The sequence below is a fragment of the Elaeis guineensis genome, chromosome 15, assembly GCF_000442705.2.
Source record: "Elaeis guineensis isolate ETL-2024a chromosome 15, EG11, whole genome shotgun sequence".
NCBI classification, from domain to species: domain Eukaryota; kingdom Viridiplantae; phylum Streptophyta; class Magnoliopsida; order Arecales; family Arecaceae; genus Elaeis; species Elaeis guineensis.
In genome coordinates, this window is record NC_026007.2 from 55,975,762 (window position 1) to 55,995,557 (window position 19,796).

At 38.2% G+C, this 19,796-nt stretch overlaps 1 protein-coding gene across 1 annotated transcript; it reads right to left on the bottom strand.

The window, feature by feature from the left end:
* Positions 1-13,741: 13,741 nt before the first annotated feature.
* LOC105058037 (leucine-rich repeat protein 2) lies at positions 13,742-19,468 on the bottom strand. Its single transcript, XM_010940806.4, has 7 exons — positions 19,280-19,468; positions 18,969-19,101; positions 18,804-18,875; positions 18,552-18,695; positions 18,361-18,432; positions 18,200-18,271; positions 13,742-14,019 (listed from the first exon to the last, which is right to left on the bottom strand). Exons 1-7 carry the CDS (start codon positions 19,353-19,355, stop codon positions 13,950-13,952), a joined length of 639 nt encoding a protein of 212 aa, XP_010939108.1. The 5' UTR covers positions 19,356-19,468; the 3' UTR covers positions 13,742-13,949.
* Between the last annotated feature and the right edge of the window lie 328 nt (positions 19,469-19,796).

The window sequence follows — 19,796 nt, forward strand, 5'->3', positions numbered from 1 at the left end:
GCCATCCTCAGACCTGATCATTCATTAGTTAGAATCACTGAGTAGGTTCATGTTAATGGTTTGACCTAGCCAAAACTTTCAGTAGAGATCCATCGCCTACTGAAATGAAATCTGGGACTAAATTAACTATTAAAAATTATTTAAAAAAATAATTGATTGAGAATCTACCCATAGATGCATATAGATTGATCGAGCCATCCTCGGGCCTGTATGCAGTCTATGTGAATTTTAGTACCCGCTAAGGGATTAAAGTAATTCTTTGAATTAGAGATAGAGGCTATCAATTCATATAAAATAGTTAAAAAAATTTTAGACTAAAGTCTAAGTCTTTAAGCTTAATCAATTCATAAACATTGAGATCTTGTATTTTTCTTTCAGTTATGGCTAGATATCCTTTGCTCCATTCACTATTTGACAGTGATTTATTTATAGGATCCAACTTCGATAGATGGTATCGAAAGTTATAAATAGTTCTAGAGCATGAATGAATTATAAATATGATTATGGATCCAGCACCTAATATTTTCACATCCAATACACATAATGCAATCAAAGGCACTTATCAAAAGTGGCCAAATGATCATATCACCATGTGGTATTTTTTGAGAGCAGTCAAGAACACGAATTTAGTTGTAAATTCAATGATGCTCAATGAAAAAAAATCTTTCAAATGTTAAAGAAGTTTTTTTGCACCTCTGAAGATGTGTCTTCGATGGGCAATAATCTTTGAGAAAGAAAAAGAAAAGAAGGTGCAAAAGAGTCGTACTTGGACTAATGAGTCCGAACTGACAAAAGAGTCTAAGATTAACTTAGTTTGACAGAGTCTCTTGATCCGAACAGGCTAAGAAAGAGAAATCAGTAAAGGATTGCTGGATAAGATACTTATATGATAACACCTTATGATTTCTCTATCTGTGACACTACTACCTGAATATTGGATATCGGAAGTCCATGCAAATTATTACAATGATTTCAGGTTAGTAGAAAGTTTAAAAATAACGAGAGGTTCCTGAACGTTGGAGATGGAAGTTATGTTCCAATCCTGGTTTTAGGAATCGTCGAGTCTATTTTCAATTCTAACAATGTCATTTTTGTGATTGTCACTATTGTCTAATAATTTTATGATATCATTATGAATGATATCAAAATCACGTGGACAACTAAGAAATAACATTTACACAGCCTGTTAGTATACTGTAACAACAAACGAACTCTTTGGAGTAGATAATATCATGGAAGCCTATCTTTGACAATTTAGGCTCAGTCATATAAATAAGAATAGGATCAACATGAGATAATTCTCTAAGTCAATGATTGTGAATCATTGTCAACTGATCAATCCTATCTCTTTAGTAAGATGATCGAATCACCTTTTGCTGGAAAAGATGAATGAGCCAATGATGTTCGGAATCTGATATATACTGATGTATTGGATCTACAAACATGTTTGTCATAAATTTGGATTATTTAAAATATTTAAATAATTTCTTAATAAGGTAGAGAAATGAACTAGGAAGAGTATTACACTCTTTGGTTGGTCCAAAGAGGAGAATACCTTTTCGGTGAGTTTTTGACATATCTAGAAGAGAATAGGATTCTCTCTTATTAAAATCGATTTTGTTAAACATAGTTCGATCCATGATGGAATTTACAAGTCTGTTAATCTTTTTTTAAGATTATGCTTTTAAGACTACTTGTTATGTTCTGAGCTGGATTTCGAATTAATCAGTTGCAAAGACTCCATATGAGATATGGACCAGGCATAAGCCGATACTTTCTTATCTTAGAGTTTGGGAGTGTTTGTTTTATGTCAAGCATTTGCAGATTGATTAGTTTGGATCTCGATCCTATATGTATTATTGTGTAGGATAACCCCAAAGAATCTAGAGGATATAACTTCTATCATGCTAAATAATAAGAGTTGTTCGATATTTTTTTTTGAAAAAGGAGTACCTTAGTGAAGGAACTGATGTCTCTAATGTGGAACTTATAAAGTTCGACAAGTAGAAAAACCGACACAATCAAGTGAACTCATAGAATTGAATTTAATTAGATCAAATTCGAAACCCATTGTAGAAGCACCATTAAAAAAATTTGGTAGAGTACCACATCCGTCAGATAGATACTTCAGTTTTCAGTTTCGGGACGTGATCCTATTGAACTCGATGAAAACAATAAGGACTTGATCACCTATATGGATGTCATGCAGAGATCTAACTTCGATTAATGGCTTGGAGCCATAGAGTCTGAAATGAAGTCCATAATGGTCAACGGTGTATGGACACTGGTTGATCCACTCAAAAGGATAAAGCCCATAGGATGTAAGTGGATCTTCAATAGGATCAGAAAGTGCAGATGAGAAGATGAAGACCTACAAAGTCTGTCTGGTTGCCTAAGAATATTGTCAATATTATGGTATTGACCATAACGAGATAATTTTCTCCTATGGCAATGCTAAATTTTTCAGAGTTGGATCGTGCATTTTGATAAGTGATCAAAACGCATGGCTTCGTTGAGAATGAAGATAAATCCTGCAAATACAAATGGATTAATAGTTTTATAAGGATATTTTTTATTTTATATATGAATAAAATTTTTTTAATCGAGAATGATATTTCTAACATTATAGGGAATAAAAATTTTACTATTATCATAGTTCTCCATAAAGGACTTTGAAAAAGCATCTCTCATCCTAGGGATGAAGATCTATAGAGATAGATCTAAGAGGCTACTTGGGTTTTTTCAGTCCAGTATACATAGGTTGTTTATGAGTAGAATTTATTCTATCATGTATACTATGTATGAGATCGAATATGGTATACTCACTAGAGTAGTGAGTGGATATCTGCAAGATCTGGATGAGAATCACTGGAAAGTCATCCTTAGGTATTTGAGAAATATTAAGGATCGATGATTCGGTTATGGAGAATTTGACTTAAAACTTGTAGAGTATGACTTTAGTTTTTAGTTGGACATAATAATTGCAAGAACATTTTAGAATATATCCTTACCTTAAATAATGGAGCAATCTGCTGGAAAAGTTTCAAGTAGAAAAATTATAGCCAAATTCAAATTGTGAGGCAGAATGCATTGCAGCAGTCAATGCTTGTAAAAAAGCTATGTGATTGTATAGGTTTATTAGCAAGCTAGGAGTGGCACCCTTCGATGATGGTTCTGCTATATTGTACAACACCGGAGTCATAGCTCGTGCCAAGGAGTCGAAGTCCCATTAGCTTATCAAGCATTTTACATCGCTACTATCTTATTCGAAAAATTTGTTAAGGTAATATCAATCTTTAGAAGATCGACAGAAAGGAGAACTTGACCAACCCATTTACTAAAGCTTCGGTATCTAGGAGTTCTGAGATGATAAATCGAAAATGGATATATGATACTATACTGATTGATTTTAGTCCAAGTGAGAGTTATTGGGAAATGTATCCTAAAATCAATCATTTGATGATTGTGTTAATTATAAATATATATAAATTGATAAATAATAAAAGTAATTTGACCTTTTTCATCACAAGATTACATCTTTTAATGAACTCCTATATTGTGATGAAGTCCTTAGGACTATTTTGATCGATAAAGGAAGATTTATCGTATAGTTCTTAAATCGGTTTGCAACCAAATGATATGCTATTACTAAAACGATAGCGATATCAAGTGTAGGTCGTTGTATGCCATATATGTTGGTTGTCCTCGTAACCAAATAGTGTGGAGACACTAGTATGGCATGCAGGTGAGATGTAGGAGTACATCATCACTGAACGTGACCAACTGTGGAGCACTCTACTGTCAAGGATAGCTCACGAAGAGTATGGGTACAAGTGTCCCTCCGACCTGAGATCATCACAGTGACTTGCAAGCAACTCACTGTACTTTAGTGTCAGACTAACTAAGTTTCTAATTCAGTAATGGAAGGTTTTTAGGTGCAGTCAAGTACTCGTCAAGTCGGTGCATGAGTCAAGATGGGATTGATCCCTCTGAATTAGTAGGGGTTAATGTATCAATATATTTCAATTTAGTAAAACTTGGACCCAATTAATCCATGTGATGAATTTGAAAGATTAAAATATAATGTGGATGACTTATCTAGGATTGACAATTAAATATTAAGTCATCCTCGAGCATTAGAGTCAAAGGGATGAATTATACGATAACCATACGTCAATAGATTCTTGAATGTTGCTTCACCATCATTCGACCTATTCAGACGTCAGATCACTATTGCTAGATGGTTACATCGATTGGTTCAAAAATTTATTTCTGTATTACCGATTTAGGTTCCAACCTATGGGGTTACACTCAAAAGAAGTTTCTAACTGATCATGTGGCTGATCAACGATTGAGAATCATTCAAGAACTTAATCGTCAATTCGATTGATGATTAACCTTATGCAAAAGTTGCAATAAATTTATTCACTAAATGTTAATGAATTAATGAAGAATTAATTAACAATTAGATTGCTGATTAGCTCAATTTGATTGAGCAAAGAGGATTAAATGCAATCTAATGGAATTAGATTTAATTAGATTTGATCCGATTAGGTTATGAGACGACCTAATCACTAAAGAAAAAATATCCCTGATTTGATCAGGACTTTGATTCAATCAATTTTTAATTTAATTAAAATTTGATTAAAAATTTATGAGTGTAATTAAGTTAGATTTCATCTATTTTATTTAGGCTAAACTAGATGTGATTTGGTTTAGATTCAAATAAGGAAATCAAAAGTCCACATTGTATTGGACTCTTCCTCTCCTTGTGCCACAATTTTTGATGCCATCTATCTCCATGCATAAATAGTTTTTGCATGAGATTTTTTCATACCAAAGATGTCCAAATTTGGGTAGGATCTGATTTTATTTGGTATGTTCAAATCAGATTTGAAATTGGATACCATATGGATAATGTTTAACATTATCTCTTGGACCTTGCCGCCATTTCCTTTTATTCCTCTTATTTTATGCGACAATATGGGGGTTTCTCACCATGAAAAATCAGATCAGATCTGGTTTTACCATGGAAAATAAGTGGTTGGGCATCCCTATTTCTTTTGGGCATGATTTGATGAGAGAAGGCGACAAAAGGCAAGTAAGAGTCCAACAAACCTAGGACTCTTCGTCCCCACTTATTATACACCAGTAAAAGGGGCTTTTATTGTTTCTTTTGTGAATGTAAGATAGTAGATAAGGAGTTCTCTATGTTAAGGGACTTTGGAGTGTGGGTTCTTGGTGGAAAAAGGAGAGAAGAGTTCTTTTCTCTTGCGTGAGCGCAAGATCAAAAACCCTAGGGTTTAGTCAGGGTTTGGGAAGAGAGAAAAACAAGAGAGAAAATAGTTTCTTCTCCATCTTTCTTTCACTTCTTCATCTCCTCCAAAAGTTCATCTTCAACTTTTAGAAAGATTTTAAAAATTTGAAGAAGGGATCCAGATCAGCTAAGAAGAAGGTCTTCGCGCGAGCTAGCACTCCCGAGAAGACCGATCAGATCGGAGCTTCGAGTGGATTTTTCGTAGAGACCGGACGCGTGTGCGGCTGTGAGCAACCAACAAGGATCATCCTTACCATGTCTCTCAATAGCGACAATCATCAACCCGCACTCAGGTATCGAGTTCTGAATTCAGATTAGAAATAGATGTGATTTACTGTTTACATCCATGTATGCAGATTTTATCATGTGATTATTTCAGATTTTATATGCAACATATCATGTCATAGATCCTAGAGTAGGTTGATTTGATGATTAGATCATATGCATGTTAGATTAGTTTGATTAATCTAATTATCTTTCATTATAATTTATTCAAAAAAATTTCGAAATACATGCATAAAATCGCCTACGTTTACCAACACTTTCTTCTTCGGTGGCATTTTGGAGTCCCAACGGATGTGCCAAAAATTATTTTCTTAGTTTTCATGGCCGAAGCTTAAAATAATCAATGAATTTGGCAACATGAAGAGAATGGCATGGCATGCCACTGGTGCAGGGTTGGAAATTCAAAGAGAAAGAATAGATTCTAAATCACCTTATAACTTCAATGACTTTTGGATTATAGAATTACTGTCTACTCGTAGAGAAAATATAAAGAATATGATTCAAAAGAAAATTATAAGGATAAAGACAACAAGAAGATAAACTAGAGTTTTCATTGATTTCTAATGATCCTTTTAGTGTGGTTACATCTATGTTAAATAAGTTTGCAATACAGTTACACCCACTTGCCCACTTCTTAATAGTCATATTTTTTTCTAAAATGGTTTCCGACACCTTTTGACTTTTCATTTTTGCATTTTCCATATGTCGCTCCTTGTACCGGGCCTCACTAGTTAGTTCACCAAGGCCAACTTATTTGTGGGTGTAATGTTGTGGTGCAAATACGGTACCATGTCGTCAGCCTACACCCCACCTTCAGCTTGATCGGTTACCGACCTTGAGATTAGAATCCGACCAACGACAAGAGATGACATTCAAGCCCGCACAAGTGTTAACACGTCCGAGGCAAAGCCTCGATCCTGCCCTGGCCTAAGGTCATTGTCTTATTTGGCCACACAAATGATTGTTGGAATCTTCTAACAACTTTTAAAATGTAGGTATGATTTGCTACTGACATCCACAGCTAACAAACCTAATCTACAGACATGATCTGTTACTGACGCCCACAAATAATAACCTTAGTTCATAGGTTAGTGGGTGAATTCCAGTGGCTTGTCAGATCATGGCTCCATTGGCCCTAACAGTCTACCAAATTCTCGCATGTCAGCCTATAGTTTTATCTCTATGTAAAGAGGTAAAAAAAAGGATATCCTTGGGTAAGGCTCAGCTCCAAAGCTAATACTGCACTCCTGCTCTCGTCTTTTCTCCTTCAGCTGTTGTCTAACCTCAGCTATGTATCGAAGGATCCTCTGTCCGATATAATTCAACGAGAGGATTTTCTTTTCAAATTCCCTGACCATCACGAGCGGCCCACATCCATTGAGGCTCCTGATCGGTCTCCGGACATGTGGCCCCTGGGGTTTAGCGGCAATGTTAACTTTATTGTAATAGAATATTTACATCGGGAAGAATGCTGCAATTTCAACAACATGTCCAAAGCATAGACAATCTGAACTTACAAAAATGAGAACAACAGTGGAGATAAAAGCAGGAGACACTGCAATTCAGCGCTACAGTTTTCAGCAGTCAATTAGGTTCCTGTAAACATTCATGACCTTCGTCCAGACACCTCCAAACTCTGAAAGACTGTTGACAAACAGAAGTATAAACAGAAGAAGAATAGAAAAGAGGGTGAAGACGAAAATTTCAGAGGAAGAAGGATACATCTCTAGGACCAAATGGGCCCTTTTTATTAATTTTCATGGGCTCAATTTAGGAATTATACAAATATATTTCCTTCTAATTAGACGATTGTATTCCTAATCAGAGGGATTCAATTTAAGAATTATACAAATATATTTTTCTCTAATTAGACGATTGCATTCCTAATCAGAGGGATTCAATTTAGGAATTATACAAATATATTTTCCTCTAATTAGATGATTGCATTCCTAATCAAAGAGATTTACAGCTCATTTCAACACTCCCCCTCAAGATGGGTTATAGATATCATAAAGACCCATCTTGTCATGAATAAATGAAAAAGAAGGCACACTAAGACCTTTGGTCAAAATATCTGCTAGTTGACTAGCAGATCGTACATAAGGCATACAAATGATTCTGGCATCAAGCTTTTCCTTGATAAAATGTCGATCGATCTCGATGTGCTTCGTCCGATCATGCTGTACTGGATTATTAGCAATATTGATTGCTGCCTTATTGTCACAATATAACATAAGGGGCGATGACTGATAAAGGCCTAGATCCAATAACAAGATCCGCAACCATAAAATTTCGCACACGCCATGTGCCATAGCTCGATACTCTGCTTCAGCAGTAGATCGAGCAACTACATTCTATTTCTTGCTTCGTCAAGTGACTAGATTACCTCCAACAAAAGTACAGTAACCTGAGGTAGAGCGACGGTCATCAAGTGATCCAGCCCAATCAGCATCTGTATAACACTCCACCCGTAAGTTGCCATGATTAGAATAAAGTAAACCACGACCAGGACAGCTTTTGAGGTAACGAAGTATCCGTGTCACAGCATCCATATGAACTGAACGTGGATCATGCATAAACTGGCTTACCACACTAACGGCGAATGCAATATCAGGCCGTGTATGAGATAGATAAATCAAATGTCCTACCAATCATTGATAACGTTCTCGATCAATAGGAACACCGGTATCAGCTACTAGTCGATGATTTTGTTCAATAGGAGTAGCAATAAGTCGACATCCCAACATACGAACTTCTGTAAGAAGATCTAGAATATATTTTCTTTGGGAGAGAAAAATTTTTTTTGAAGAACGAGCAACTTCTATCCCAAGAAAATATCGAAGATATCCAAGATCCTTCACCTCAAATGCCTGTGCTAGCTGAGCCTTCAAATGAGCTATCTCTTCAGAATCATCTCCTGTGACCACAATATCATCAACATAGACAATCAAAATAGCAATCTTACCCTTGTTGTGCCGAAAGAAGAGTGTGTGATCTGCATTGCTTTGTTTATACCCCATCTGAATAATTGCTTGTCGGAAGCGATCGAACCAAGCACGAGGTGACTGCTTTAAACCATAAAGAGATCGTCGTAACTAGCATACTTTGCTCACTGTTTGAGCAGTAGCAAATCCTGGAGGAACATCCATATATACTTCCTCCTAAAGTTCTCCATGAAGAAAAGCGTTCTTTACATCGAGCTGGAACAGATCCCATCCGAAATTAACAGCACATGATATAAGGGTTCTAACAGAGTTTATTTTTGCAATAGGTGCAAAAGTTTCATCATAGTCGATGCCATAAGTCTGTGTATATCCTTTTGCTACCAAGCGAGCTTTGTACCGTTCAACAGTACTCTCAGGTGTCTGTTTAACTGTAAAAATCCATTTGCATCCCACAGTTTGTTTACCAGCTGGCAAAGGTACAAGTTTCCATGTATTATTTTTTTCTAGTGCTTGCATTTCTTCAAGCATGGCGGCTTTCCACTTGGAATTTTCCTTAGCAACCTTCCAGTTCTCGGGTATGGAGATAGAGGACAAAGAAGCTATAAAACTCTGATAAGATGGAGAGAGAGACTCATAGGATACAAAGTTAGTGATGTCATGTTTGTACCCTACTCCATCCTTAAGTCGAGTAGGAATACCAGCATGACGAGTAGGCTTCCGTAAAGCAATAGGAACATTTAGATCATCATTATCTAATGTAAACTGGATGGGAGGTACAGAAGAATTACCATTAGTCGTAGAAGATGAAACCATTGGGACAGGAGAGGAAGACCTGGAGACTGGAGAATGCGTAATAGACTCTGAGAGAGGAGATGAATCAGATAAAACAAGCTGTGGGAGAGTCTCAGATGCAGTTTCAGATGCTTCTCCTTGAGTGTCAGATGCTTCTCCTTGAGTGTCAGATGCACCATTTGTACCAACATCCACAGTAACATCCACAGTAATAGGACTCCCTCCAGAAGACTCCCCCTCTCGACCAGTTCCAGAGATAACGGGAGAGGAAGAGGACACAGAAGATATATAGAATGGTTCAGACTCCCGAAATGTTACATCAATACTGATAAACATCTTTCGCTCAGTCGGACACCAATATTTGTATCCTTTTTGAGTAGCTGAATATCCTACAAAAATGCACTTGAGGGCACGAGCGTCAAGCTTGCCAACCGAAGGTCGATGATCTCGAACAAAACAAACACAACCAAATACCTTGGGGGGAATTATAAAAGAATTAGTTCCTTGCAGGCATTCAAGAGGAGTCTTGTAGTCCAAAGTTCAAAGTGGCATTCGGTTAATCAGATATGCTGCAGTTAATACTACTTCTCCCCATAAGAATTTAGGAACATTCATAGAAAACATCAAACATCTTGTCACTTCAAGAAGGTGTCTATTCTTTCTTTCAGCAACTCCATTTTGAGCCGGTGTGTCAACACACGTCGTTTGATGTATAATTCTATTATTATGTATATACTCCTCAAATTCTTTATTAAGATATTCTGTCCTATTGTCAGAGCGAAAAATCTTAAGAGTTGCTCCATATTGAGTACCAATCATTTTATGAAAATCTCTAAATGACTGAAATACTTCATTCTTATTTTTCAATAGATAAACCCAAGTGCAACGACTAAAACAATCAATAAAAGTGACGAACCACCGATGACCAAAAATAGCGGTGGTCCCACAGGGTCCCCATACATCAGAATGAACTACCTCAAACATTGCTTTACTACGTCGGCCTGAGTTTGGATAAGTACTTCTAGTGTGTTTAGCTAGTTCACAGGCATCACATACAAGCTTCTCTTTATATGTTTCAAAAATAGATGAAAATATACGAGCTAAGAGAGTAAATGAAAGATGACCAAGCCTGCGGTGTTGGAGCAACAGATCCTCCTTTTGTGAAGATGAAACAGTCAAACTGGTTTCTGAGTAGCCTTCAGACACTCCTCCCTCCAAATAGTAGAGTCCATTACCCATTATGCCAGTCCCAAGTTTCCTTCCTGTCTTTGGTTCCTGAAAGACACAATGTGTTTTGAAAAAAGTTACGGCACAATCAAGATCATTTGTAATAGCACTAATGGATAGGAGATTTATAGGAAATCTTGGGATATGTAGAACAGATGATAAGGGTAATTCGGAAGTGCATTTGATAGATCCTTTTCCAGAAATAGGGGTAAAGGAGCCATCAGCAAGACGAACTTTATCACGACCGAAACAGGGAATATAAGACACAAAATCTCTAAAAGATCCAGTCATATGATTGGATGCTCCAGAATCAACAATCCATGGAGAAAAATTACTACAGTTAAGAGCATGAATTTGATCACTGATACCTATTTGGGCAAAATTACCCTGAGAACTGGCTGGTTGATTTGAAGAATCTTCTGTGGAAGTGCTGCTTTCAGAAATATTTACACCAGATCTGAATTTTTTCAAAAGTTGCATTTCTTCAACTGATAAATCTCTCATAGAAGAAAAATGAGCCTGATTATACTGACCTCGGCCTCTACCAAAACGACCACCTCCACGACCACGGCCTCTATTTGGATGACCATGTAGCTCATAGCAGTAAGCTTTGATGTGGCCCGACTTATGACAGTGGTCACAAATTTTAACCCCACGAGGTCGAGGCTGAGTTTCTTGAGCAGAATTAGGAGTAGAGCTTCCAAGAGTATTAGGCTGTACCACAAGTGCAGATCGTATAGCTGTGTTCATAGAAGAAGACATAGTGGTTAATCGAGTTTCTTCACTAAGAACCAAAGAAATAGTTTCATCAAGAGTTGGCCACTTCTGTGTACTAAGAATAGAAGAGCGTCGATACTCAAACTCTGGGTTTAGTCCATCCAAAAAATCCACAAGTCGCTGTCGCTCTATCCATTTGCGAAACTCATCAACATCACCAGGATGAGTAGGGGTAAAGGGATTATAAAAATCAAAATCGTTCCACAACCTTTTTAATTCTCCAACATACTCTGTTACAGATCGGGAACCCTGATTAAGTCCTCGAAGCTCTCGCTGGATCTTATGGGCATGCATATTATTGCCTTTATAAGAATAAGTTGTGGCTACAGCCTGCCATAACTCATAAGCATTCGTTAGTGCCTCAACTGTATGAGCAACACTTGGTACCATAGAGGCAAGGAGCCATGCTACCACCCGAGAGTTATTAGAATTCCACTGTCTAACAGCTATCCCATCTCCTTCTGGCCTTTTTGCAGTACCACTTATAAACCCCTCAAGATTGTGAGAATCCAAAATTAGACGAACATGTCGCGTCCAACTTAAGTAGGTACCCGGCCCATCCAATTTGACCGGGTTAGTTTCTAGGGTGATCTTTGAAAACTCACTACCCGAGATACGAGATTCCATCATCCTAACCATTAACTTTTCTAAATCCTCCATGGTTAAAGGAGGTTTATCACCCATAAGAAAAAAACTTAAATGATCAAGTAAACAAGAACAATCTTGAGGGAGGAAATTGAAGTTTTTTCACCAACGATCTGAGATAAACTCAGATGATGAAAAAATATCGAATCTCTGCTTCCATGAAAGGTGCCTTGATAATATTCAGAAACTCCAAAACTGAACGCTCCATTGTTGTTCCAGCCCTTTTTTTTTATTTAAAAAATACCTAATAAGGGATGAGAACCGTTTTTAACCCTGTAGTTCTTGAGTGGAAATGGTGGTGGCGTCGATGGCAGCGGCGGTAGCAGTGACAGCGGTGGCGATTGCAGTGGCGATGGCAGAAGCAGCGACAGCAGTGGCAGCGGCGACGATGGCTGCGGCAGCGGAGGCGGCGATCATAGTGGAGAAGGCTCAGGCAGCGGCGGCGGCGACGATGGCCGCGGCAGTGGAGGCGGCGATCATAGCAGAGGCGGTGATGAAGATAAAGGGATGCGAGAGAGAGAGAGTGAGAGATTTAACGGAAACGGAGAATGGCTTTCAAGGTTTGCAGGGATCCACAGAGAGAGCAGCGGCGATGGTTTGAAGGGGGAACAGATCCCACTCTGTTTGAGAGGAGAGATTTGAGTTGTAGACGATCGACGGTTGAAGAGGCGGAACAGAGCACTCTGTTCCCTCAATAGGCTCTGATACCATGTTGACAAACAGAAGTATAAACAGCAGAAGAATAGAAAAGAGAGTGAAGACGAAAATTTCAGAGGAAGAAGGATACATCTTTAGGACCAAATGGGCCCTTTTTATTAATTTTCATGGGCTCAATTTAGGAATTATACAAATATATTTTTCTCTAATTAGACGATTGTATTCCTAATCAGAGGGATTCAATTTAAGAATTATACAAATATATTTCCCTCTAATTAGACGATTGCATTCCTAATCAGAGGGATTCAATTTAGGAATTATACAAATATATTTCTCTCTAATTAGATGATTGCATTCCTAATCAGAGGGATTTACAGCTCATTTCAACAAAGACCTTTGTGGCTGCAAAAGACCGACCAATCATCGAAGGATTTCTGAGCTTCAGCAGCAACCGCAGCCGTGGAAGATCGCTGGTTGAGAAACAGCCAAACATTTTTTTTTTTTTTCTCGCCAACACGCCCAGGCAACAGCTGCAATGAGCATTAAGACAACGGGTCGAGTTGATTTTCTAAAGTTCCTTTCGATCCAGTCTGAACAAATAGCAGCAAAAGTAGATTGAGGGTGAAGAACTCTCAAGGAAGAACAAATTTGCTTCCAAATGTCAGAGAAAAGACACCAAGTTGGGAAGAGATGGTCGACCGTTTCCGGTGCTTGATTGCAAACAACACAAAGTCCCAAATTTCTCCCCATCTTTCTACCAATAGCTTCCCTTGTATTGACTTATTATATAAACGCATGCAAGCTAATAAGCACCCTTTGCTTCAGAGTATAGTTTGAAATCAAGAATACATGGATATAGAATGGGTTATATCAACAACCTTACTGAAGGTATTTCCCCAGGTTTGATTGTTAGTACAAAGCCTCAGGCTTGCTTATGTTTGATATGGTTTTCAGTGAAACACTACCAAACAGGAATCATGCAACATTTACTGGTAGTTTCTTATTAGTGTTGCAAGCACCTATAAACGAGAAAGAGCTTCAATGTTTTATTTCCTTTTGGTAAGAAAAGAAAAATCAAGCATCTGAAAACATGCAATTCAGCAAAATATAAGCTCATCGATCTTATTGCCATCTTTAACTGTTCGTTGATAATGTTGCTAGGTAAAGGTAAACACGTTAAAAAAAGCAACATCTGCCTTATGGCATTTAATAACTTCTACAATAGCTTCCTCGCTGGCAGCGCAAGTATAAGAATTCATTCAACACTCCAAATGCCTCTTTAGGGGAGGTAGATCATGTTGCATTCAACATCCAAAATCGTAAGGGACTAGTCCTTGCAGCTCTGGTCCATTGAGTCTGCTGTTGTTGTCGAAACTGAAATGGCAGAGGAAAGAGAGAGCCAAATGTTCAGACACTGTTAAAAATATGATTGCTTTTTAGCAATGCAACACTTCGATGGCTCCACACGGCAGGTAAAATAAAAAGCTAGCATAATGAAGGAGTAGCATTATATATATTTGTTTAGGCTCATCCAAGGTACTGGACTTTCATACCCATAGAGAATGTGTCAGCGTTCGTCGGTATGGGGTCCACTACAGAGATGTTGAAACTTAGAATGCATATTTCCAATCCCATATAAACAAAAAACTGTCCATGAATATAGGTAAGTTAAATAAAATTCACCGCATTGCGGTCAAAATATTTATTTATGTACATCCATAAGCCACATTACAAGTTCATACACAACTTGAGTTGCTTGAGTTACAGAACACTGGATTAGAAGTTTTCCACAGAGTGATACTATAGTTTTTAGTGCACAATGGCTCCTCTTCGTTAAAGCTAAAGTTGGTAAATTGTACCTAGGCAGGTCCATGTGCCATTGTGATCATATACGTTCATGTATGTGATACGTTATTTGAAGCCTTATAGTTGAAGTTGCAACACAACGCAAGTTGAACAACAATTTAAATTGCTGTATTTTACTTACAAGGAAGCTCGACCCTTGCACTTGGAGGAAAGATTGGAAAAAGAGAGGTGAAACGACAGAGATGGAGAGAAGGGATGTGGCCATAGAGAGTGAGGAGGTGGAGCCAAGTGGGGTGGGCTAAGATGGGAAGAGAGGTATATATTACTTATTTATAAAATAAATTTAATTTATAAATGATCTATTCTGATATTTTAGTCTAAATAGTATAATAAATAGTATACGATATAAAAGTATAATAATATTTTCTATGATATTATTGCACTATAATGATACAATATTATTAATTTAATATAATATTATAATTCATATTACATTATAAATTAATATATTATTTAAATATAATTATTACAACAATATAATATAATATAATGAATTATTATAATAAACTATAACACAATAGTACTATTATATTATTAGCAACATAATAATATTGCTACACTATAATATATTATAAGTATGATATAATTATATTATATATTGTTATATCATCATATCATATCATAACTTATTATTATTACATTACCATGGATATGGACATATGATAGTAATTATATTATATTATGATAACAATTACACTACATAATTATTATCATTATACCATTTTTATTTTATCATATTATTGATGTATTATTACAATATTGCATTATTATTATTAAAATGTTATGGAGATAGGATTTGAACCCATCACCTTACGGTAATGGAAGTTATCTCTTTTCTTATTTGTGGTGAATAAACAAACTTTTAGTAAATATGGTGACTCAGATCACAATAATGGACAACCCAAAAACCCATATAATATACACTAGTAGAAAAACCCATAATAAAGTCATTCTAGATTACAAAGATGATATAGTGAGGAAACCCATAATATACAGTGAACAAAAGGGAGAAGTAAGTAGACTGATAGGATTATGGTATAAGCAAAAAGCCAGCATACTATACAGTGAACAAAAGGGAGAAGTAAGGGGAAGGGATCTCTTTGCAAGTCGGCTTGCAGCCAATTTTGTTGCAAGTCAACCTACCATAGATTAGGCTTGAGTTGCAAGGGCCTGGTTGCTTGACTTGCAGCCTACCATCTAACTGCATGCCTCAACAAATGTGGGCTACCCTGCCCTATAACTGTCCTTGCTGTGCAGGTTGACCGGCAGCACGCTAGACAACCCCTAACACTTGCATGAGATGTTCGAGCTTCACATTCTCATAAATGTGAGGTTGGCATGTGTTGGTTTACACAGCATCAATGCAAACGAGGTGATCCTTTGCTACCCACTTTGTAATTGTTTATTCTCCAAATTACTCTTTTCTATATATAACAAGTTTATTTCCTCACAGGAAGGATCTTGATGGAAGAAATTTCAGCTCACATGTACACAGGAAAACATGGATGTAATTCTCTACAATTCCAGTAATTTTTCTTTGCTTCGATAACTTATGTACGTACATATGTATGTAACAAAGCTATGAAATCTAGCAATTAAATTATATGTATGCATGTATGTATAAACAAAAGTTACTACTAACATGTGCATGTATAAAAGCTATCAATCTAGCAATTACATTACATGGAAGATGGACCATTTAATAGGGTAATAATCATGAGCCAACCAACACAACCTTATGGATGAATGGCATACACTAGAGAGTAGAAAGCACTATGGAGATCATTGCCAGAGAAGCACTGAGGATCGCAGATGAAGCCAGGGATATTGCAGTCAAAGTTTCTCCATTACATCTTCAAGAAAGGGAAATATCTAGCTTCTTAAATCAAGTCCGCAGGAAATTGACTCATTATGGACTTGCAACACTTAGGAAATAAGAAGTCAAGTTAGGGTGCATAATGATGCAACTCTTCTGTTTCTATGCTTTGAGGCTACATTGGAATGTCAATGTCACTTTTACTGTATTGTTAATCTGAGTTGAAAGTATCTTTTGAAATAGGTCGTTTCCATAGCAAACCGACATAGGACTACTCATGCATCATTACCATAAAAAGTGAACTGAAAAACAGACCTATAACTTTCAATCTCAGAAAGAACTGGAACCATCTAAAATAAAAAATATTAAACATAGCTTCGAAAGGTGCCCATCCACATCATCCCTACTGGACCGGACTGAAAGCTAGAATCATGGAAGAGCAACATCAGAGGCAAAATAATGACAATGATTAGCAAGATCAGATAAATCAGCTAAGGGACCAAGTGGCTCAAATACTAGACATCCTTTTGGGGAAAGGAAAAGGAACCGCGGAGGAGACGCACCCACCGCCATCCATACTCTTCATCTTCACGGAGAATTCAATTTCACCAGGTCCATATTGGAGACAGCGGGGCAGTCATTCCACCATTCGTGCAGGTCGCTAGTTATGCGACAAAGAATTTCGCTACCTTAAGATAGTTAGAGTTATTGCCGCCGTTTATCAGGGCTTCCATTCAAAGCTTATCACACTTCTCCTTCCGACCTTCCAGCACCGAGCAGGTGTCAGACTTTATACATCGTGTTACCACTTAGCAGAGTCCGGTGTTTTTAATAAACAGTTGCTACCCCCTAGTATGTGCTACTTTCCCAATCAAAAGATAGGAGAGCACCCCTTCTCCCAAAGTTACAGGGTCATTTTGTCGAGTTCCTTCAACATGGTTCTCTCGATGCGCCCTAGTATACTCTACTTGTTCACCTGTGTCGGTTTGGGGTACGGTCAGTTCACCGGGAGGATCGTCCTCCCAATTTGAAGTTTTTTCCTGAAAGTTTCAACCGTCGTTGACTATGACAACATTCGCAACCGACTATAAAGATCCTCACGACTATGGCAGCGTGGTACGCTCTGGTCTCTCACGACCTCTACTCTAATCAAATAAAAGCCCCTACGGAAGATGAAAAAGACGAGCACTAAAATGAGAAAGGAACGAGTGACGCAAGACGACTTCGATTCACACGTGAAAGTGCTTTGAAAGGTGTCAGCAGGTGCGTAAAGCCGGAACCTGGCATGTTCGCCCGCTGGGCCGAGTGTTCGCCTGCTGAAGAATATATAGGGAAAATGCTCACACTATTTAACTGCAACTCCAAGCATATATACTTGTTACTAGCTCATAAGTGTATTTTCACTTAAAAGGAAACACTCAATCCCTTAAATTTTGGTTTTAGCTATATCTAGCAAAGATCAAAGTCCAAAGCAAATATACCACCAATAGTTGGGCCATATGTCAAAATAAGTCCTTTCAATACCATAAACAAACAAAAGATGCGAGTAAGGCAAATCTTAATCCACCAATTTTACTTAAGTTTACCGGCACATTCTTAGTAAAGTACTTTTTTGAGAACTAGGTGAAGACTGGATTCTAATCTACGTGTATCAACATCTAGCGACTTTAGCAACTCAGGCAGTTAGCACTCTCCCCTCTCACAATGCCCTTGATAACTCTATCTTCTACTTTCATTATAGTGAAAAAAGATTACTAATAAGAACATCTAAAGGCAAAACATATCATGGATGATTTAGAAAGTCTAAAGTCTCCAACCAGAAGTTGAATAGAAAGATTCATCCCATACTGAAGATGAGTTTTCTGACATTACCTTTGGAGGGGGAAAGTGGCAAATGGGCCATCAATTGGAATGGTTCCACAAAGATCGTTGTTGGAAACATCACTGCAACAATTAAAAGCACCACTTCAATGCCAAATCATAAAGCCATTAAAGGAAATTTTAAAAATCGTATCCTATTTTGTGATTCTTACAAGATTTTTAGGTTGGAGAGCGTCACAAGCTCTCTCGGAATGGATCCTGAAAGCTTATTGTTGTTCAGACGCCTGCATCAACCATATGCAAAAAATAATTACAGGTGAAATTTTTAGACCAAATCGGCAATTATAACATTTAAAAAAAAAAAAAAATCTTTAATATGATCACCAGGAAATCGGCAACTCACAGGAATCGGAGCGACTTCAACTTGGCAAAGGACTTGGGAATTCCTCCCTCCAATCGGTTTCCATACAAATCCATGCTGATGAGGCTCTTCAAATTGCCCAATTCTTCAGGGATCCTCCCTTCGAAGTTGTTCCCGTAGAGCTCCCTGCATTCACCGAGCAAAATCCAACACCAACCATTAACAAAGATTCCATCTTTGAACCAAAAAACACGAATCCAAGGAAGCAAAAGATTCCGAGGGACAAGTGCTTACAGATACTGGAGGTCCTGGAGGTGGCCGAGCTCGGGAGCCAAAGGACCAGAGACGTTGGAATTGCCCAAATCCCTGGAGAGAGGGGCAAAAAAAGGTTATCCTTTTCAGAAAAAACGAAGGGATTAGACGAAGACAAGGGAAGGGGGGAGGGGAAAGGGGGCGGACAGGCGGATGACGCGGTTGTGAGCGTCGCAGGTGACATGGAACCAGGTGCAGGGGTTGACGAGGGAGGCGTCCCAGCTCTGGAGCACGTTGCTCGGGTCGGAGAGCCTCGCCTTCAGCGCTCGCAGCACCGCTCCTGTTGGACATCAATTAAGTAGTAGTAAGTGAAGATCAAAGATCGAATCGATTCGGCTTTGGTGGCAGGGAGAAGAACCCACCAACATCGATCTAGTTCTATCTCTTCCTTGGATGGAAGGGTGGTGGTATCAATTGAACTTAAGAGAGAGAGATGAGGGGATGAGGGAGAGTAGTACCTTCGGAGTTGGTGGAGATGGCCGGAGACGCAGCAAGGAGAAGAAGGAAGGAGACCAAGAAGACCCGGCACGCCATGTGTGTGTTTTTATGTGCGTGTGAATGAGAGAGAGAGAGAGGGAGAGGGAGGGAGGGAGAGAGGTGGAAGCTTTTGGGATGGCAGAGGGGAGGGAGGTGGAAGCGATGGGGAAGAAGATAGGAGGTACCGTCAGCGGTCAATGTGAGACGTCATGGAAGTCAACGGTCAAAAGTCGGAACGCGATAGAGAGAGAGAGAGAGAGAGAGAGTTGTGGACGTGTGCGTAGGGTTAGGTTTGCTTTTGGTGATTGGCTGGGCCCGCTTCGGGTTGTATCTTTCGCGCGAACGAATGATTCACCCTCCTTCGCGAAATCAACCATTGGATCGTGCAACGGCTGCTTTGAGATCCGTACATAAAGATGAGGGAATGAGTTGAAATGTTTTGAACGAGATCCAACAGTTGATGTCGCGAAAGAAGATTTAAACATCATTTCTCGACAA